Source organism: Rhagoletis zephyria, unplaced genomic scaffold (genome assembly GCF_001687245.7).
Source record: "Rhagoletis zephyria isolate East Lansing unplaced genomic scaffold, Rhagoletis_zephyria_1.1 Rzeph_scaffold_00097, whole genome shotgun sequence".
NCBI lineage: Eukaryota > Metazoa > Arthropoda > Insecta > Diptera > Tephritidae > Rhagoletis > Rhagoletis zephyria.
In genome coordinates this window covers 308,144-331,652 of record NW_016157181.1, presented here as the reverse complement: position 1 = coordinate 331,652, position 23,509 = coordinate 308,144, and the positions used below count along the sequence as shown (strand labels likewise).

Below are 23,509 nucleotides of genomic sequence, written 5' to 3'. Positions count from 1 at the left end.
TGAGCGCACACTTGTGTTAAGTGACAACTTTACAATTTTTCAGGAGCGCGTATTTTATCCTCAAACGGCAATAGCGTGTGAACGGACAGTTTTTGTCAGCTCTTACCGTTCCAAATGGTTAATTCATATATACGGAATCTAACTTTATTAAAGTAGGTAATGTTGACAGCTTCAGTGTGAATATTATTTTTTGATTTCATTTGATTGCGCGCTTACCTCATTTGGCATCAAAATTTTCTATACTTACAGCATTCTTTGCTAGCGGTCTGCTATGAAAAACGACTTCAATTAAATTTAAAGTATACATTTATTGTTGGTAATTAAACATGCTAACATAGTTTTAACAAGATAATAATTTAAAAAGAACTAGAAAAGTAAGTTTGAATAAGAATAAAAGCTTCAGTTGTTTTCTCTTCGTAAACTCCTACTTGTAGATGGCAAGTTGGCAATAAAGCTTTTATATTCCGAAGGAATTGCGCCCTTGGAAACTAAGAACAAGAGGTTTTCTGTTTTGTCACTATAAATAGGATTCGGTTTGGAATTTTTGCTTTTAAATTTATTGAGCGCCATTCAAATTGCTGAGTTTCCTGGAATGTTCTGCTTTGTCTTTTTATTTGGTTGATGTTTATTTCCATGAACCCGTCTTTTGATAAATCGTACTTATCAAAAGTGGTCCTGACTTTTAAAATCGCAGCCATTTAACTGCCTCGTTTTGGGTGTTTACAGTTGTGTTAGGCATCACTTGTAGTAGATGTTAAAATGCATTAGCATCACACTATATAGTTTGCACTTGCCTATAGAATTCTGTCAGCCAGAATTCTGAAACCACCAAAGTAATTTACTTCGTTACATACAAACTATGGCGTCAAATAACAATAGGGTCCGACCGTTTCCAATTTTTTCTCAGGTACCGATGCCGATGTCGATTAATCGGCGTATGGGGAAAGAATCGGCCGATGCCGATGCCGATGCCGATTCCATAAAAATTACAAATAAATGTATTAATTAATAAAACCAGTTCATTTCAGGGAGCTAAAAAAGCAAAAGAAAATTTTTAATCAGAATTTTGGTATGCAGTTTTGTAGACCGTTTCATTCTAGTATAATGAAGTGCAAGTTTCAAGCTAAAAATCCCGTTAATTCCCGTTAATTTTTGGCAATTTTTTTTTGCTGGCAGTGTTTTCCATATAAAAGAAAATTGTCGCACATACTTTTGTATGGAAAAAAAACGTGAAACATCTTCACCAAAAAAAAAAAAAAAACATTATTGTGAGCTGTCTGCAAATTTTTTTTTAATGTTGGCTGTCGCTTCACCTGAACATTTGAAAAGAAATTCCAAAGAATCGGCAAAGAATCGGCGAAAAAAGGCCGATGTCGATGCTAAATTTCGTGCCTATACTAGCCGATGCCGATTAATCGGTCGGACTCTAAATAACAAAGCTATTGGGCCGCACAGTAGTCGGAGAAGCCATGTTTTACGCGAAAAATTGGACGGGCTGTTATGATTATATTAAAACTGCGGGATCTTAGTATTGTTGTAATGGTAAATTTGAATATGCCATAAAATTTATAGTTTGACAGTTGACAGCTGTCAAATATTTAGACTGTGATTTTTTCTAAAAATACGACAAACTTTTCAAAAATGCCACTGATTGGTTTTTTAGACATGCTGATCACGAATTTTATGTCAAATTAAAACTTTGAGAGTTGAGAGCTGTCAAATAAATTGTTCATTTTTCTAAAAATAAGCAAATATTTTTTAAGATGCTACTAATAAAGGTTTTAGACACGCTAGTGAAGGGGCTGTCAATTTATATAGAAATAAGGAAAATTTCCCATGAATTAAACGTACTATATTTTAAGATTCACTGATATCGAGTTCTGTATCACATTCAAAATTTATGATCAAATTATGAAAAAATAACGGTAATTATATATATAAATTAGGGGTAGTTGGGGTCGTCTGCTATATGTTTAGCCAAAACAATTGGATCTAGGTCCCAAAAGTTTTTTTTTTACGATTTTTTTATTTTATACGAAATTCATCATTTGCAAAAATTTCAGTTTTCGCATTTTTAAATAAAGTTAAAATTTCGGACGCCATATTGGACTTTGCATTTTGAATTTTCATGAAAATTCAGTAATATCTTAAATTCTTGGACGCCATATTGGATTCGTATTGTATTTTTGACAAGTAAGTTTTAAGCAAAAAACAAAACCGGCTACAATTCTAATCTGGTTTAGATCCGATCATTGGATCATGAAATATATAATTAATTCGACAATCTTTCAGCCATTTTGATATTTTGTTATGTTCATATATGAAATATTAAGATATGGCTTTGAAACGAAAGAGTATGAAGATAAGAAATCTTTAGTTTGAAAATTAAGAATTTTTTTGAGGTGTTGTTTAAAAAGTTAAATTCAAATTGAGTATTAGATAAGTTAAATGAATTATAAGAAAAATGGGTAACAATCGGAATGGTTTTAAAAAGGCTTTATTTCTAAAATACAGGTGCGAGGGTTGCCACCTATTGAACAATTCAAATTGAACTTGAATTAAGAGAATTTGGTAATTGAAATACATACATACAGGTTTCAAGATTGTTGTTGTGTGAAAATATTTTGAAGAGGTTTGCCACCTGTATGAAAAGGCGAACTTAAATCATATATGTAATACTCCTATATTGGTAGTAAGAGCTAGTACCGTCCGAAAACACTACAGTACAGATATATCAATAAACACGTACGAAAGAAAAGGAACACATACGTTTATAAATAAACATGTACACAACACATATACAAAAACGGCACTCAAGTACACAATACATTGACAAAAACGGTACTAGAATCTCTCGCTTTGATTTCGGAATGCTTACACATTGAGAAGTGAGCTTACTGCCAATATAGAAGTATTACATATATGCCTTAAATACATTGTGCACAAGTTATATAAAATATTTATATATAAGTGTCAAACGCAAGGGTGTTAAGAAATATTTTGCTGGAACATATTATACTTCAAACACATCGGTAAAGAAGTTCAGTAAAAGAAAACAAAAGGGAATTGTTCCAGACATCTCGGTAAATATTCGTCCGAGGCACTTGAACGCCGAGTGCTACTGCTGTAAAAACCGTGGACTGAGTAAGATGCTAGAAACTGGCTTACTTGAGAATGATCAGCATTGAAACACAACACTAACCAAAGATTCACTCACGTGTCGTCAAAAAGAAATACGAACTTTTAACAACATGCGCAACACCGAATCCCTGAGCAATGGAAAGGTGTCGTGAAAGCCTCGGTGAAGACATTCTAAGTCAAGCACGCGTAACTCTAATATTGATTGAGGTGTTATGCAGGCCAATTAACAACAAAGCCATTTTCCAACGCCAAATGCCAGCATCGAATAGAAAAGCTGTGCAAGGCAGAGACTTGAGGTGAGAAGAGCAGTTTGATGCAAATCAGCAGGAACATTTTCAGCAAAAGCAAAAAGAGCTTTAGTTGGTAGCAGAAATGCTTATGAAAAAACCATACAACGTGCAACCAAATAAAAAAACCAAAACTATTATTTATCCGTTAGCATTACAGAACAAAAATTTTAAAATTATAAATGCGTGTGTTTTTTTGCACGCCGGGTATTGTTGGTTTACACATATAGTTATTAACCAAATTTAGAAAATGCCGACCAATTTCTAAAAACTTACCTGAAGCTGTTTCAAAATATGAATATGCTTATGAGGTGGAGCAAAATCCTCTTAGGGTCTGACTATCTTTTGGGCATATCATGGTAAAAGTACTAAAATGATTAACGCACAGTATATTTTTCGAATTTCAAGTTTTCGAGTATAAGCGAATCGCTTAAATATTTGAGATGTGTAAAAAATACTAAAATTTGTGTTTTTTTTATACATTTTGCAGTGATACTCCACACCACTTGAAAAATAAACGTGTGCAGCATAATCTCACCGACAAAAAAGCGAGTGAAATTCTCGCTAATGCTTTAAATCAAGAAAAGAAAATAGCACAATTGCCTACGGTTCAATCACCAATACAGGAAAATGTGGCTGCCGAGCAAAGTGAACAACAATTGCAACAACAGCAACAACCCTTTGCAGCACCAATTTCACCCATTCCTCCACCAACAGTGCCGGCCCCAATCGCAGCGGGACAAATACCAGATGGTAAGTCGAATTTGGTTACTCTCACTTTTTTCTAGTAGTATTAGATCTTATTTCCACGGCAGCTTCATTCGTAATGTGTTAACCAATTATAAACTTAATCGCTTAATTTGCAAACAGCTTTTTTGGAGCAAATTACTTAATTCTGTAATTCAAATTCGAATACCATGCGAATTACGAGTAAAAGGTTGCTGTCCCTAATTTTAACCGGAAATTTATCGAACTGAGGTGTCAAAGCAAGAGAGAATAGTAAATGTAAAAAAACTAAAACGAAGAAAGAGAGAAGATGAAGAAAAAAAAGATGAACTGTCAAATCGAATTTAGAATGCGCCGTGTAAATGGGTTCGCCAAGTTATTGAGAGAGCGAACAACGTAATTGGCAGTGCACGTGGGATTATGGCGTTATATTAATTTATATTGGATAACATCTGCTATCAGTCAAGTGTAATGCCTGCGAGGGGTGGAGTCACCTCAGAGTCTGCTCGGGACTACGGACACATAGACAGTGGACCACGTCGTACGTGGCCCCCTGTTGCTCAAACAGAGCAGCCTCCACGGCTAACCACAGCCCGCCCGAGCAGCCTCACACACTCACACAGTCACCACAACACAACAACATAATAACACCACAGACCGTACCACAGCCACTACAGACCACATAACACACACAACCGCACCACCACCCACACGCCGCCGCCAACAACTCCTGGTTCCCCCTACAATCTGCACGGTATGTCAGACCAGGATATTCCGTAATGTGACATCAGTCAAGTGCAACACCTGCCTTGGCTGGTGCCACTTTAGGGCATGCTCAGGTCTGCGTACCACGCGAGATTGGACTGGGAACTTCGAGGGCCCGTGTTGCGCTGCTCGGTCGCAGACCCCAATTGCGACGCCCCCCGCCACCACCACAGGGCGGCAATTACCACAGCAGCACACACAGCCAACGGCGGCAAGAACATACACTTCACTTACACCCCACATCACGACACGTCTCCCGAACCACATGAAGCTCCTTCAATTTAACTGCAACGGGCTACAGAGCAAGATTGAGGAGATAACCGTCTTCATGTGTCGGCATGGTATATTGATAGCTGCGGTCCAAGAGACGAAGTTGCACAGCAATTCAACTTTGTTGAATTGCGCCGGGTACAACGTGCACCGTCGAGATCGCGAGCGAGATAATGGTGGTGGCTTAGCGTTCATCACGCACCACACCGTGCAGTATCGTCTTATCGAAGCAGACATCGACCGCAGGGATACCACCCTAGAATGTCAGGGCATCGCTATCCGGTCAGGCGATGTCGAGCTCGAAATATTTAACATATACATACCCCCTGTCACCTGCTGCCCGGCAGGATATCACCCTGATATAGGTGCGCTCCTCAGAGGTGAAAACCGTATGGTAGTAGGTGACTTTAATGCGCACCACGATCTTTGGCACTCAAGCCTGTCAAACGATCGTAGGGGAACAGACTTGGCTGAGCAGATAGACGATTCGACATTCTGCACAATGAACGACGACGCACCCACCAGGATTATGGGTAACTGCAGTAGCTCGCCAGACATCACAATAGTCAGCGCTGGTCTGATAAACAGCATAACGTGGCGACCTATGCTGACTCTAGCATCAGACCATCTACCCATAGTCATCTCGATTGATAAACCAACCGACTTTGCCTCCGCCAAACACCGGACCTATATCAACTTTTCTAAAGCTGATTGGAAAGGTTACGCGGAGTTTACCGAAAACACCTTCACAGCGCTCCCCACACCAACCGACGTCCATCTCGGTGAACGTAAGTTCCGCAGGGCTGTCACTGCTGCTGCAGCTCGCTTCATACCGGCAGGATGTATATCGGACCCACGTCCAAACTTCCCTGCCGAAGCGGCTGTTCTAGCCGATGAGCGTGATAGCCTTCGTCAGGCCGATCCCGGAGATCCCCGTATCAGGGATCTCAACGCGGAGATTCGGCAACTTGTAAACGTACATAAGCGGAAGAAGTGGGAGGAGCATCTGAAGACTTGTAATTTCACCTCTGGTGTGAGCAAGCTTTGGTCAACCGTGAGGTCATTGTCTAATCCGACGAAGCACGACGACAGAGTCGAAATTTCCTTCGGCGACCATGCTTCGTCGGACCCGGAGCGATGCGCGAGCTATTTTAGCCGGCAGTTCATACTGCATCCTCCGGTGGACAAAGCCAAGCGTCGAGTGACCAGAAGGCTGCACAAACTGCCAACAACTTGTGCCCCCCTTGCTTTCACTTGCGGTGAAGTTCAGGTGGCCATCGGGAAGGCGAAAGCCTCCAAAGCCATGGGTCCCGACGGAATATGCATGCTGATGCTGAAAAATTTGGGTCCTGCGGGGGTAGCGTACCTAACGGAGGTCCTCAACTTGTCAATGGCCACTCTCATCATCCCAGACATCTGGAAGGTGGGGAGAGTGGTCCCACTGCTCAAACCGGGGAAACCTGCCAACAAAGGAGATTCGTATCGTCCGATTACACTCCTTTCCCCGGTAGCGAAGACACTCGAGGCCTTGCTACTCCCGTACTTCACAAACCACCTGACCCCAGCGAAGCATCAGCATGGTTTCCGTAAAGTGCACAGTACAACAACAGCACTTAACGCCATAAACACTCAGATAACTCGTGGCCTTAACCGTAACCGTCCCTGTGAGAGAACGATTCTAGTAGCGTTGGACTTGTCAAAGGCGTTTGACACCGTCTGCCATTCCACGCTACTAGAAGATATAGAGGCCTCCTCTCTCCCACAGAGGCTCAAACGGTGGTCGGCAAATTATCTGAGTGGTCGACATTCGTCGGTAATGTTTAGAGACAAAACGAGTAAACAGCGAAAAATAAAACAGGGGGTTCCTCAGGGTGGTGTCCTTTCCCCGCTACTGTTTAACTTTTACATTTCAAAGCTCCCTCAACCACCAGAGGGAGTCTCGATTGTCTCTTATGCCGACGATTGCTCGATCATGGCGACTGGGAATGGAATTGATGACCTGTGTTCGAAAGTAAACGGCTATCTCTCCGAACTTTCTCGCTTCTTCACTGCAAAGTGTCTAGCCCTCTCCCCTACGAAATCCTCCGCGACCCTGTTCACAACCTGGACGAAGGAGGTCAGGCTACCGCTGGGGATTCACGTCGATGACACACCAATTCCGACGGTGAATAACCCCAAAATACTCGGAGTAACATTCGACAGCCTGCTCTCCTTCTCTGCGCACTCAACCGCTATTGTCAATAAAGTACAGAGCCGCAACAAGGTCCTCAAGTCGCTAGCCGGCAGTACTTGGGGCAAAGACAAAGAAACGTTGCTGGCAACATACAAGGCAATAGGCCGGCCGGTTTTGAACTACGCAGCGCCAGTGTGGTCGCCAGGGACTAGTAGGACGCAGTGGACGAAGCTACAGACTGTACAGAACACCGCACTCAGGACAGCGACAGGATGCCTCTTGATGTCGCCTGAACACCACCTGCACGGCGAGGCGCAAATGCTCCCTGTAAAGGAGCATAATATAATGCTCTGCAAGCAGTTCCTGATCGGGAGCCACAGAAGTGGCCACCCAAGCAGACAGCTGCTTGCAGAGGAGCCCTCGCCTAGGCACGTCAGGAGGCATCTATATGAACTGACGGACGAAGTCCAGAGGTTCATTAAGCAACCTCTGGACCCGACAGCTTACAGACAGGCCCTGAACGGCATTCACAGGGACTCAGTCTCGAGTTATGTAGACTCTAGACCTGTGAATGCCGTTCTAGGCATACCACCCCCGGACATAGACGAGACGGAGCTTCATCTGCCTCGGGAGACACGCACAACACTTGCACAACTTCGCTCCGGCTACTGCAGCAGGTTGAACTCCTACCTGAGTAGGTTGAATGAGGATGTGCCGAATGAGTGTCCGGCATGCGGAGAGACCCCACATGACTCGAAACATCACTTCGCATGCCCGGAAAACCCGACAACCCTAACGGCCTTGTCCCTGTGGACAAACCCCACAGAAGCTGCACGCTTCCTAGGGTTGCCGTTAGTGGAACTTGACGACAACGACTGAGATACCAACCGCTACAACAACAACAACAACAAATGTGTTATCTTAAAAACTTTATCAGCGGTCTTCAGTTAAGCCACCCTAGGCCTGACTTATGGCAAATGAAGGCATCCTACGCTGCCTAAAATTGGCCCTGCGATGTATGGCCCATTGCCGGAGAAACGCTTTTTTGAGATGTTCGACACTCTGATATTTTTTAAAAGTCAAATCTACATGCCAGATGGCAGCTGAAAATTTGAACACTCGAATGGCCACCAGAAATCAGACGCCCTCGATAGTGATGGTTGCTTTAACGGCTAATTACGCTCTCCGCACGTGTTTTTTGACCGTGAGGGTAAAATAAATTTACAGGTGCATAGGGAAACTATTTAAGAGGTAGTTCTGGAGCCTTGGATATACAAACATTTTGGTCGCAGACCTTGGATATTCTAACAGGACTCAGCACCGTCACGTAAACCACGCGCCAATCAAGAACACATAGTTCCAAACTTCACTTCGTGGACACAATGGCTTCACTGAGGAAAGAGTCAGCTAAATATACATATTTCTCTCAGCACAAGATTTGCTAACCAAATCATATCCATAGATAGCCTTATACCAAATCATTTGTTGAGAGAAACATATTAAGTTAACATAAGTTGAGTCTCTTCTCAGTTTGAAGAAGTTTCCAAATACGATCTCGCTGGTTTTTTGAACCCGAGTTATTTTAAAGAGCAAAGTTAGCTTTAAAAAATTGATCGCTTCAAGGCCATAATTCAGGCCAAAGGGGGCAAAACTAAAATCCACTGATGCAGTTTTGAAGAAAATTCATTTCTCAACCCACTAATTTGATTCAACAAAATTCATTGATAAATACAGAAAACTAGCAGACCCGGCGAACTTCGTCCCGTCCAAAATTATTATTTTTTTATTGCAACATTTTAGCCCAACAATTCACGGTCATTATTTATATGGTAATATTATGGTTTGGTGGTCGGAAGGCATACTTCCAAGGCAGACTTAAATAACTCAACGAAATTGTAATGTCCGCAAAGAAGTTCCTGGAATTTCCCCAAATGATCTGGCGTTTCACATCACGGTTAATCGTGTAGCGAATTAAATTTGAAGAATTTTTTCCTCTTCACTCCCTGGCGGAAACAATTATCCGGTTCGATGGAGAATCTCTCCTTCAAACTGTAAGGTATAGCTCGTGGCAATTTCAAAATGGCTGAGTATCGTTGTTCCACAGAAATCCAGTATACATTGACTTATTTCAAACGAAATACCTCAAACGCCTTATCATGGAGCACAATAGTTCTGGTGGTTGATTTAACGATGATCGCTTGAGATTGACCCCTGGAAAACTGAGTCCTGGTGTCCCAGAATGAAGTTTTAACCCACCACAGCAATATTGGCACTTCATGTCCATTGTCCTTGGGAACACTTAAGGCTATATTTTTTCTCAGTCTTAACATTTTCAACAGCGAATTCCAAAATTTTTTGCCACTTTTCGTGCGGTCCCGCCTTTCCGCAGTAAATCTTTTATTTACATTTATGGTTCCTGATTACCTATATTATTTACTGGTGATCACTTCTTCAATAAATTACAATACAGAAAAAAGTCATCTGACTTCCAACTAAGTAAGAGATAACTGTCAAATCCAAAACTGAGAGTGAGTGCAAAACTGTAATATCTGCCTTAATTTACGTTTTTGTCGGCTGGTTTTTTTATTGTTGTTGTATTGACTTCAAATCGTTATGAGAGAGGGAGTAGGGATGTACCAACAAGAATATACAACAAAAGTATGAAAGTCGTTAGAACTTGGAAAGATGGCGATGGCTGAAGTAAAAAGTGTTACACCATGTTACAGTTTTGCCCGTCACTGTATATCCTCATACTATGTTCGAGTTTTTAAGCCTACAACCATCCTTGAAAATTCTGCAGTGGGTGTGCGAAATTTCCAAATAATCGGTACAGCCGTTCTCGAGCTTTGCGAACAGAAATAACGGCTTTCAAAATATATATCTACTGTCATCAAACAAACACTCAGCACATTCGCGCCCTGGGACCCACGTCACTGTTGACAGTTATTTATAAAATACTCGGCTCTGCTGGCTTGACCATGTCGCTCGAATGGACACCGACGCTCCAGCTCTGAAAGTATTCAACTCGGAACCCTTTGGGGGTAGCAGCGAAGAAGGGAGGGTCCCATTGCGATGGAAAGACCAGGTGGAGAAGGACCTGGCTTCACTTGACATTTCCAATTGGCGTCAGTTTGCACAGAAGAGAAACGACTGGCTCGCTTTGTTGAACTCGGCCAAAATCGCTTAGGCGGTTACAACGCCAAATCAAAAGAAGAGATAGATAACTCGCTCCCTAGCTGAAAAATTTTTCGCAGAGACATTATCCTTCTATATAACTAAATTTAGACAACGTGACTATTTTTCGCATGTACGCGAGCTTCTCTCTTTAAAAATGAGATATCATTCATTAAATTTGATAAAATATTAAAGGAGATATCGTTTGGTAACAGAAATATACCTTTTAGAAATAAGTACATATATAGATATACATATGGCATTTGTATGTGGTAACACTTAAATTATCGTATCCCGTATTTTGGTGAGTACTTACAAATCTCGTTTTTAAAATTAAACACTTAACAGGATAACTAACTGTCACCACTAACTAGTGACGAATTCACTAGCGCATTCCTCAGAATAAAGAAATCGATAAATCAATAAATTAGTTGCGAAATCTGGTTATGTATGCCGTTATGCACGCAAGCGGCATTAAATCCAGCTAGCACAGCTGCAAAAAGACCCCTTTCAGACACGTCAAGTCTTGAATTCAAGTCTACTCGTTCGTAGGCGAAGGAGGTGAGACGAATGTACTTTTCCCTCTCTTCTCACCTCCTTCGCCTACGAACCGAGCAGACTTGATAGCAAGAATGGTGTTGAAGATTCGTATAAAAAAGCTGATGCCTACGCTTGTTTAGAATTTCTATTGCTAATACATAGCAAAATATGGTGGATTATGCTCTACAAAAAACTATACGAAACATAAAAAATGTTGGTCAATATCTTAGGCTCGTCCAAGTCCATCAAAGTTCAATGTGTTAAAAAAAATGTTTTCTTAGCTTACTTCGATCACAAATTTAATGCTCCGCGAATAAGGAATGATACCAAATTATATAGCACTAATACTTTCAGAGATAATTGCAATTTTAAAAAAAAAAATAGTAATTAATTTATTTATTAATATTGAATTTTTATTGATGGTTGCAAAATATTTAACAAATTCAATTCCTCACAACGTTTTTTAGCTAAGGCTCATTCCACGGTGACGAGTGTGACATTTCAACTCACATTTTAAGGGTTAATTCTTAAACTGTAATACAAAATTCTTTAAAACGACTATTTTGTAATAGGTTTCCGAGATATACGCAATGCCTGGAATAAAAATTCCAAAACCAATTTAATCCGAACAAGTTATCTGCATTTTAGTCACTGTGACGGGTGTGACGAGTACACAAACCAAATTAACTACTCCTTACTTGCATCAGAGTTTTTCTGCTAATTATGTCTTCTGCTTATGGTTTTAAATAGTTCGTTGTATAGTTAAATCAAATAAAACACCTCTTGGAGGTAAAATTTTTGAGTGACGAAAGCTGAACTAGAAACACAAAATTTATGATATCAATTTCATGACGAAAATTATACGCATTTTTTAACTGCCTTGGAAACGTACGGAAAATCTTTTTTATTCATACGAATCGTTGCAAAAGTTCTGTTTTTTATTTTGTGTAAACGGAATTTCGCAACGTTCCGAATAAATAAAAAAAAAGATTTTCCGTACGTTTCAAAGACAGTTAAAAAATGCGTATAATTTTCGTCACGAAATTGATATCATATATTTTGTGTTTCTAGTTCAGCTTTCGTCACTCAAAAATTTTACCTGAAAGAAGTGTTTTATTTGATATCAATTATTTTGGGGTAGCAAATTTAAAATTGACGAAAATTCCTAACAATAATCTAGATTTCTAGAAATTGCTAAAAATATTTATCTAAATCTAAATTATGTATTCAAATCGATGTGTCCATTGAAACACATAATTTTTCGAATACGGAATAAAGCGAAAAGAATGATCATATCCTTTGTATTCGAAGAAATAAAATAAAAATATAAGATATGATAAAAACTTATCAACTTGGTACCAACTTTGGATACAATAAACAACTGTCTTCGTCTGATAGTCTCGTAGTATATTTTTGTTAAGATTTCTACCGGGTGTGGGGCCTGTGCTTTTTTAAGAAGTTTTACTTCTATCACGTGTACGTGCTATTCAACTAATGTTTTTTGCTCAAGCAGTTTTGCTCAGTGGCAATTTATACATATGTATGTAAGTATTAGCGGCACATTGGGTGAACTAAATGCATTCATACGTACTTATTTATGTACAATTGTAGGTAATATTGTACGCGTCTTTCCAGGTTGGTTAAGTGCGGGTGATAAACCCATGTAGCATAGTTAAATACTGTGTACATACCTGCAATTAAAATGGGGAAGAATGTTACAATTTCGGCATGTGACTGAAAAAAAACTCTAAAATACACACAAATCGTGGTTTCCAAGACATGTACGAAGTGATTAGCACAGCTGCATCCTTAAACTTGTCAACTCGCGGGAAATTCCCCGATTTGCAGGGAATTTCGGTTTAAGTGGCAATCGGGGAATGGGCAGTTTTTTCGGGGAACTAGGTATGTTATTTTTATATCTTAAAGTAACCAAGTTAGACGGATATGTTAATTTTTAACCATTTGATCCTTTTTGGAGCCACATTTTTTCAATTTGAATCGCAATATGTCTACAACAAGAGTTTTCCCAGATATAAGCTATATACCAGATGAAAGCTAAGGTTTTGGGCTAGACTTGTGGAAACCTAGAATAAAATCGACTGACCAGTTTTTGAGAAAATGCCCGAAATCTCTATTTTCAGCAGCCCGATTTTTAGTTTTCAGGCGATAACGTTATGGCGTATTTATATTTTATAAACACAATAGATAGCGTTAGATAGCTTGTTTGAAGACCCTTCCACTGATATCCACATCAATGACATGGACTGAGTAGTGCGGCCTCAGTGGTAGTTTAAAAAATTGCCCTTTTTCGAATTTCAGGCAGCAGCCACGCCCACACAGGCATACGAATCAAAACATTCTGGAACAAAACCTTCTTAGTTTTTTGTGTACTTTAATTCCTGAAAGTTTTAAAAAAATTAAATGATGGTACGTACAGACGCCACATACATACCAAAGCATCTCGTAGTGGAGACACGAACCAAAACACATTTACCTCTATATCATTCCAACTAGTGGCCGGCACTTAATATATAAGGTATCGTTTGAAAGGTATTAGCCTATAGAATAACACTAAATATGTTGGGTGTGCCCACATGGCCTCTTAAACCGGCAAAAGCAAAAAAACGTTTTTTGTTTCGCAACATTTTAGCCTAATTTTTAAGAATCCGGTTAATCCTTTACGAAGCTTTCTGGACACACTCTGCAAGACCTTTCCAACGATATATCAAACATGTCGATTGGACGTCTGGATAAAAACTTCCAAATCTCGTGTATATATAAGCGAGTCATTTCAGCATGCTACTGTTGCTGCTTTCGTCACCCGCGCGCACTGCCGTGCGCTGTGATAAACATTCTCAACATTTACGCCAAAGTTGCTTGCCGCTATTGGAAATTATACATTATATGTTCCAAATTCAACTGTCACGGGTGTGACTTGACTTTGTGACGGGTGTGACAAGTTGAGCATGAATACATAAATACACATTATTAGACAACTAAGCTAACTTTATTTCTCAAAAAATCGGATTTTACGAACACATACAAGATTCTGCCACCTAAAGACGGGATAATCCTTGATCGGACTCTTCTTCTCCATTGTATGTCTTAGTAATTGTAAAGTACCTTATTTTTAAATAGTATGAGTCAAACCGAGGTCGTTACCTGAAAAAACTGTTTCAGATACTTTTTTTGTCCTGACAAGCGAAGTAATGATATCTTTTTGTCCGTGACAGCATAGCTTAAGTTTTCCCATCGCTCGAGCAACATATCTTTATGATTAGCTTTATCATCGCTGATCACAAACAGATATATGACACATTTCAGATTAGCTAATAAGTAACGGTAGCAGTCCCTGGCCGAATTTATTGAAGTTTGTGAAACTTTAAATTGTGACGGGTGTGACATGTGACGGGCGTGACCAACATAATCGGTTCCTTTTTCGAAAATAAAAGCATATAAATACTTAAAAGCAATTCGAACATATTTCCCTGTGTCATAGCGTTACTTTCGTCAGATTTTTTACACTGTCCAAGATGTGTTTTCCTTCAAAAAATAACTATTTTGTGTATCTTTGCTTCAATCTTATATATAAAAATAAGTGCACGTTTTTGGTGTGACCTCATAACTTGAGAACGGCTTCACCGAATTCAACCAAATTTATGTGGCATATTCGGGCTATCATGCAGATGGTTTACGTGAAGTTTGCTTGAATTCGGAAAAGGGGGCGTGGCGCCTCTATTTTATATATAAAAATTAGTGAGTTAGCTTATAACTTGAGAACGGCTTCACCGAATTCCACGAAATTTATATAGCTTATTCGGGCCATCATGCAGATATTTTATTTGGAGTTTGCCTAAATTTGGAAAAGGGGGCGTGGCATATGCATCTCTTATGTATAAAAATAAGTACACGTTTTTGGTGTGAGCTTATAACTTGAGAACGGCTTCACCGAATTCAACCAAATTTTTACGGCATATTCACGCTATCATGCAGATGGTTTATGTGAAGTTTGCCCGAATTCGTAAAAGGGGGTGTGGCACCTCCCATACTAACTAAAATTTGTATGTTGTATATCTCTTGAAATATTTGTGGTAGAGTACTGGAAGTTGGTATAGAGGTATATCAAATAATTCCATACTCATGGAGAAAAATGGGCGGTATTGGAAAAGAGGGCGTGGCACCTCCCATATTATATATAAAAAATAAGTACAAGATTTCAACCAAATTTATGCGGCATAGTCGGGCTATTATGCAGATGGTTTGTGTTAAGTTTCCCCGAATTCGGAAAAGGGGCGTGGCACCACCCATACTAATAAAAATTTTCATCTGGTATATCTCTTGAAATATTTGTAGTAGATTACTGGAAATTGGTGTAGAGACATATGAAATAATTCCATACTCATGGAGAAAAATGTGTGGTATTGGGAAAGGGGGGCGTGGCATCTCCCATCTTAAATAAAAAAATAAGTGCACGAATTCTACCAAATTTAAACGGCATATTCGGACTATCATGCAGATGGGTTATGTGAAGTGGGCCCGAAGTCGGTCCAGCGGTTCATGATATATGACAATTTATGTCTGTCCCATGAACCACGTATATGGTACAACAGCAGATACATGAAAAATCGAAAACATGGTGAAAAATTGTTGCTAAAATGTGCTGTGTTTATTTTTTCTTCGGATAAATTAAGTCAAGTATAAACATGGCTGCCAGTTTTTCAATAGGGATTTTGTAGAGCCAATGGAATGAAAGTCACCACAACACAACATATCTGTCATATCATCGTATTATCGAAAAGGTGGTGTACATTGATATGCGGTCTTTCTATTTTGGACTTTGGAGAATCAACACGTGTGTTTAATATAGTTCTTAATTCATATTTCATTTTATTTATTTTTTCGTAAATTTCAATATTTTTGCACAAATTTGTTGCTTCGTTTCGTACGAAAAGTTTGAGTACACTGGAAATTTTCCATGCATTTCCTCATTGATTTACAGTGAACAAAACCTTTGTGGAAAATTGTGGCTGTGTTGTGTTCTTTGGCTTCGAATGAAGTTTTTTCAAGTGCTTTTTTACTGTCGATTGTGAATTTTATTTGATTATTTTAAAAAAAAAGTGCGTTTACCATACGATTTATCGAATTCGTTCCTATGCATTGAGTTTTTCGTTCGCTATTGAATAAAATGCCACGATCCAGTCGTTCAAATATAGGCCGACGTACGCGTCTTGCGAACATGATGTTATCGCAAAGAAGATCGCAAAATGTTGAGGAGCACTTCCAACAAAAGGAAGTACGGCGTGCAGGATTTTTCATTAATTTTTAAATATTTTTCAATATTTGGTGTAGAGAAGCACACCGGGGTACCGCTAGTATATAATAAAATATTTAGTACTTGCCCGAAAAATTTGAAAATTACGCCGTTACAATGCTAACGAATTTGTCTCTCCACTGACGGCTTAAACAATGCAAAAAAGGTAATAGACTACGAAAATCAGTCTTGTAAACTTTGAAAAAAATTAACTTCTCATATGGGTTTGTAAATGGTACAACCTAAAGTAAAAAAATATCTGATTTTGAGATAAATTTCAGAATTTTGGCTTTCAGTCTTGAAAATTAGATTTATTTACTCTTACTTACTAGAAATAATACAGTCATATTCTTTAGTTCATTTTCGTTTCATTCGGTATCGATTACCGTGGAATGAGCCCTAAGAAAACACATTAATGGTGTTTTTTTCATAAAATGTTTGATAAAATCGAGTTACAAGTATTTCTATGTAAACTTTAACATAATGCAAACAAAAAATCAAATAAAAAGACTTCTATATACTATGTTTCTATAAATAGACTAAGAGTAGAAAATAATTTTTCCTTCACTCATTGATAAGTTTTGAATTTAAAATTATTGCAAAAGTCATTAATAATTTATTATAAACAATTTATGTCTATCAGCTGAACCCCACGTTTTTAATTTTATGATATTAAAATCAAAAAAAAAAAAAATGTATATTAAAATCATCTGTAAATTTTTGAGTTTTCCAATATATTAAAAGTTAACATAAAAACATGAAATTTGATTTATTAAAAATTTAATAGACATAATATATGAATGGAAGTGTGTTTTCACAAGAAATTACCTTTTTGTGAGAAATTTAATTCTTATATAATGAGGAATTTATAAATTATTTTTCACCTATGAATGAAAATTAAAAAAAAAATGAATAAATAAGATAAAGATTGATAATCGAAATAAAAAGCACAGATGGAAAGTTTGAAAAAATTGTATTCAAAAGAATAAAACAAAATGCAGTAAGTAAATTAATTTCTGCTTAAAATATTGTTTGTGGTGTTTAAAATTGGTATTTGTAATACAAATAATGTAAATTTCACATCGCGACTGATTTTTTTAAATATACAGCACCTCAAATTTTAGTATTTTTTTGAAAAAAAAACTCAATGAAATTCAAAAAAATTTCCCCACAGCGCCATCTAGTGCAGAGCTAATAAAAAACGAACTTCAAAAATGAATTCCTCGTTTAAAAACCCTTTATATTAGTATTTTCTAAGAATACGTTTCAAGAACTCGACCAAATTAAACAATAAATTGTGTGCAAGGATTCAATCAAGGATATCTTCCATATTTGAGCTAAACTCGAAAAAAGCCATTGCCGTAGTATTATTATTAAGTACCGATTTGAGCTGTCGCACAGTGTAATTGATTTGATTTATTCTGAATTGTTTTTTTTTTGTGGTGCGTGTTGCGGATTTTTTTTCCTTAAAAAAACACATATATATTATATTAAATTATATTATATTATATTATATTAAATGTAATGGTAATGTATTAATGTAATGGTAATATAGTAACCAGTTTACACCAGTGGGTTTTTTATACTCATATGAATAAATATTTAAGGGTGTTATGTTAAGGTATTTATGAAATTATAAAGTCTTCTCCGCACCGTAGGTTTTGCGTGTGATCATAACAATAATAATAGATTGGCGTCTACGCAATATGTTTGTTTTTGGCCGAGCTTCTCCTCTGATTTGTGATGTACTCCTTGATGTTGTCAAACACAGGGGAGCGACCTTCACCCCGCCCCCGAACGGCAAACGGTTTTATTGTTAAGGGTTTTCCATGACAGGAATACACTCGAAGGTTTGCCGTTGCCTACCGAGGGGCGACTGCTATTAGACAACAACTTTTTTTTGGATGTTGCTGGGATCAGGGATCGATCCGAGTGGTTGTGTGCACCTCTAATACTCGACCACGGTTTCCAGTAACAAACATTCAGTTCAGTTATCAGTTTTCCAACAACCTGTTGTATATTATATTATACCATTTATGCGGCTGCTATGCTGGACTTAATACTAATGGCCGAAAATTTAAAAAATCGGACAATAACCACGGCCATATCCCATATAACGGTAATTTTCGGAAATACCAAAACTGCGATATTTTAGTAGCTACTGAAGATTATTCACTCAAAATTGATATTTACCACAATTTTTACACAAAAAATAAGAATATTATAAATTTTTGGAAAATGGGCGTAGCCACGCCCACGTATGGTACATGTGTATATCTTGGTAACCGCTGCACCAATTTCTTCCAAACTTGGCACAGTTGTTGGCCTTGGTACAGCATACTAAATGGCCGAAAGTTTAAAAAATCGGACAATAACCACGCCCACATCCCATATAACGGTAATTTAGAGAAATACAAAATCTTCGATAAATCATTAAATATTGAAGCTAATTTGTTCAAAATTGATGCTTGCAACAATTCTTTACCAAAAATACGTTTATGGTAAAATTTTGGAAAATGGGCGTGACACCGCCCACTTATGATCACATATATGTATATCGGTAACCGTTCTACCAGTTTGTACCAAACTCGATATTTTTATTGTGCTTGCCACATAAAAGCAAAGCGTTGAAAATTATTGAAATCGGACTAAAATTACGGCCGCTTTTCATATAACGGTAAATTTCAGAAATGCTTGAAACTGCAATATTTCGAAATTAAAGGACGCTAATTTACTTAAAATTGATACACCCCGGCTTACCATCTAGCGGTAGCTTTCGGAAAGGTGAAAAAACATATATTTAATACTTGCGCCGGGTATTTAATGTTCGGCTCCACCCGAACTTAGACTTTCTTACCTGTTTTTTATATAGAACAATCCTAGGGGGTGAGAGCATAAAAATTCCGACTTTACTTATTCACATGCATTTTTGGATCACCCTAATGTACAAGCATATGTTTATAGATATNAAAACTGCGATATTTTAGTAGCTACTGAAGATTATTCACTCAAAATTGATATTTACCACAATTTTTACACAAAAAATAAGAATATTATAAATTTTTGGAAAATGGGCGTAGCCACGCCCACGTATGGTACATGTGTATATCTTGGTAACCGCTGCACCAATTTCTTCCAAACTTGGCACAGTTGTTGGCCTTGGTACAGCATAAAAAATGGCCGAAAGTTTAAAAAATCGGACAATAACCACGCCCACATCCCATATAACGGTAATTTAGAGAAATACAAAATCTTCGATAAATCAGTAAATATTAAAGCTAATTTATTCAAAATTGATGCTTGCAACAATTCTTTACCAAAAATACGTTTATGGTAAAATTTTGGAAAATGGGCGTGACACCGCCCACTTATGATCACATATATGTATATCGGTAACCGTTCTACCAGTTTGTACCAAACTCGATATTTTTATTGTGCTTGCCACATAAAAGCAAAGCGTTGAAAATTATTGAAATCGGACTAAAATTACGGCCGCTTTTCATATAACGGTAAATTTCAGAAATGCTTGAAACTGCAATATTTCGAAATTAAAGGACGCTAATTTACTTAAAATTGATACACCCCGGTTTACCATCTAGCGGTAGCTTTCGGAAAGGTGAAAAAACATATATTTAATACTTGCGCCGGGTATTTAATGTTCGGCTCCACCCGAACTTAGACTTTCTTACCTGTTTTTTATATAGAACAATCCTAGGGGGTGAGAGCATAAAAATTCCGACTTTACTTATTCACATGCATTTTTGGATCACCCTAATGTACAAGCATATGTTTATAGATATATGTGACCTGGTCTACGAAAAGGGAGCTTACGTGCGAAAACTAGTTTTCTGTGAAAAAGCTGTTAAAAGTAAGCAACTCGTTTCGTCAGTTTCTCATTATCTCGTTAATTGTTCTCCGCGCCGGACGTCCAGTAAGTGTTGTTGTTGGTCCAGTAAGTGTTGTTGTTGGTCGGAATATTATTATAGTTCATCGTGTAAGTTGCTAGTGTGGAACATTTAAAAAAGTAACACTGAAGAAGTGACGTTTTCGGTTTCTGTTGATTATCGTCTTCGCATTTCGCATGAAATGAAACATGAGTGTTGATGAGGAGTTCAGTGCCGTATACGGACAATATTTCCATGAAAAGGATGATGAAAACGATGATGAAAACTATGAAGAGAGCGATGATGATGAAGACGAAGTATGTGTATCTCAGGCAGAAGATGATACCGAACAAACTTTTGTTAAGATGGACCTGTATGTAGGTATGTATGTATGTATGTATGTATGTATGTATGTATGTAACGACAACAAAGAAAAATACATAAACTACTCAGCATTATTATTTTTGGCCCATAATACGTTTTTCTAGTGTATAATCATGTCTTTATAGCTTATAATTCAATGTATTTTGTTCATTACCAATAAATTATATTTTGTCGTATTTTTACTCTTCTTTCTCTACATTTTTAGTACACTTCTAAGCAAGTTAGGATTTTCTGCTTTTCACCACGTGAAAAAGCATCTCATCTTCCATCCGAATCAACCAAAAAGTGAAAATTGATTTTTTGACACCTAAGCCCCCTTTCCGTAGACCAGGTCACATATATATATTTTAGTTTATTCGTTCCCTTAAAATGTTGCGTTACTTTCAATTCGATGAGTGCGAGCACATTATTTGTGAATCGCATATTTAACCGACATCAAAACAAGGGGAAGTTATCAATTCATCGGAATATTTCTTAATTTTTCTTTACGTGTGTTACCGGAATACTTTGGGCCACTTGAACCGTTTTCGATCGGAAAGTTTCTATCTCAAGGGTGGTCCCATATTAATTTGGTTTAGTGCTGATCATTGGATCATGGAGAAACTAACTTTACTTCAAAATGTTTATATGAGCGCTGAAGTCGGTTGTGTTTTTTGCTTAAAAATTACTTGTATTTTTTCACATTCTTCCCAAATGTTGTCTAATTGGTAAAACAAACAAAAACAATAATTACGTGGACGAGGTCTTTGCTTGAATATGCCAACTGAGAAATATGCAGGTACATGTGTGTGTATGTAAATCTACTCACGTACAAGCCAAACTGTGTTGGCGATGTGCTAAAGTGAGTTTTATTTTACTCCAGACGATGGAATGGCGCTCTGGGCAGGTCGCTGCTTGTAATAATAAGTAAGGTAAAACAAAAATCCCTATGAGCTCTGTTTACATTTACGGTATTTTTTGTGACATTGAAATCATAGCAGGTAAAAAAGTCGAAAACAAACAAGTAGTATGAAGTAATTTTTATTTGGAAAACATGTCGGGCCTTTCGATTTCTTTGAATGAAGCAACTGCTACGGAAATATGGGTGTCACGTAGAGACATCCACAACATAGAGCAACAAAACACTGCGCAACTCGCGTTGTCAGCTCTAAAACTCTTACCCTCTTTGGCAAATGTTCTCGAGGCTGACATTACGTTAAATGAGCAAACGTATACGTACATAAACATACAGTATTTAAAGTGATAAGGCCCGCTCTGGCGACTCTACATATGCACATATATCTGTATGTATGTAGTTAATGTTGGCAGTCGATTTAATTTTAACGCCGTTGAACTCAATATATATGTACATTAGGGTGGTCCTTAAATGTATTAAGTACATTATTACATCAGATTTCCTAAGCGTCAACCCCCACATCGATGCTAATATAGTCAAAGATATCACACAAAAATTTTGGTCCCGATCGGAGACGGTTTAGGCGTGTCGCACAGGGGTCAAAGTTCAGATTCCTCTATGCAGACTCAAAACATTGAAATTAATTTTTTTTCTTGTAATACCCAAAATCGATGCTACTAATGTCAAAGATATCACATATAAATTTTGGACCCATTGGAGTTGATTAAGGCGTGTCGCACAGGGGTAAAAGTTCAGATTCCTGTATGGAGGCTCAAAAAATTTAAAATTAAAAAAAGAAAAGTAATCTTATCTTACCAATATTATAAATGTGAAAGTTTGTATGTTTGGATGTTTGGGAAATCATCACGCGAAAACGACTGAACGGATTTGCATGAAATTTGGTACGCAGATAGCTTATGGGCCAGATTGGTTAATAGGCTATTTTTTTTAAGAGTTTCCACCTGTTAAAAAAGTTTAATTTATTTAATATGCGGGAACGACTGAATGAATTTGCATGAAAATTTGCACACAGATAGCTTATGACCCAGATTGGAAAATAGGCTACTTTTCTTAAGAGTTGCCACTTGCTAAAAAAGTTTCATTAAATTAATACGCGGAAAAGTCTGAACGGATTTGCATGAAATTTTGCAAGCAAATAGCTTATGACCTACAGTGGAAAATAGGCTAATTTTTCGGAAGAGTTGCCACCTGTTAAACAAGTTTTAATTAAATTAATACCCGGAAACGACTGAACAGATTTGCATGACATTTCGCACAGATATAGCTTATGACCTATGTCGGAAAATAGGCTACTATTTAAAGAGTTATCACGTATTAGGAAAGTTTAATTAAATTAATACGCGTAAATGACTGAACTGATTTGCATGAAAGTTTGCACACAGATAGCTTATGACCTAGACTGGAAAATAGGCTACTTTTTTAAGAATTGGCAAATGAAATTTTATGCAAAGATGGTTTATGACCCGGATTAAATAAAACTATAGTTTAAAAAACTAAAACTTCGCTATTATAATTTCCATTCGTACTGTCATCAGGTATGTAACTTGAGAATAGAAATCGCTGCATCTTTTAGGCGCATCAATATTACATAGTTATATCCCGAGCTAATAAAAGGGAATACGCTACTTCCTTAACCGGTTTTCCGATCAGAACGACATTTAGTACACTTACTACGGATCGGACTGACATACATATCTCTGGAAGTATATGTGGGAGAGAACTGAAACTTGGTATAGTGTCATTTATCGATTGATGTTTTAATCAGTTAGTTAATTCGATTAATTCAGTCTGATTACAGTTAATCATGCTTAATTTTAATCTGACTAAACAGTTAATCTCAACCGCGATTAAAAAATTAATTTTTAATCGTTAACTCTTAATTTGATCAAGTAGGTTTGGTGATTAATTAAGTTATACTGGAATTTCCCTGTGCACACA

At 37.6% G+C, this 23,509-nt stretch overlaps 1 protein-coding gene across 8 annotated transcripts in view; it reads left to right on the top strand.

Moving 5' to 3' along the window:
* Positions 1–23,509, top strand: part of LOC108376139 (scribble planar cell polarity protein) — a 483,715-nt gene that overhangs the window by 192,112 nt on the left and 268,094 nt on the right. For all 8 annotated transcript variants that reach the window (XM_017632340.1, XM_017632355.1, XM_017632348.1 and 5 more), the window contains one exon: positions 3,919–4,181. In XM_017632340.1, coding sequence (XP_017487829.1) covers positions 3,919–4,181 — 263 coding nt within the window. The remainder of the gene's footprint in view (positions 1–3,918; positions 4,182–23,509) is intronic.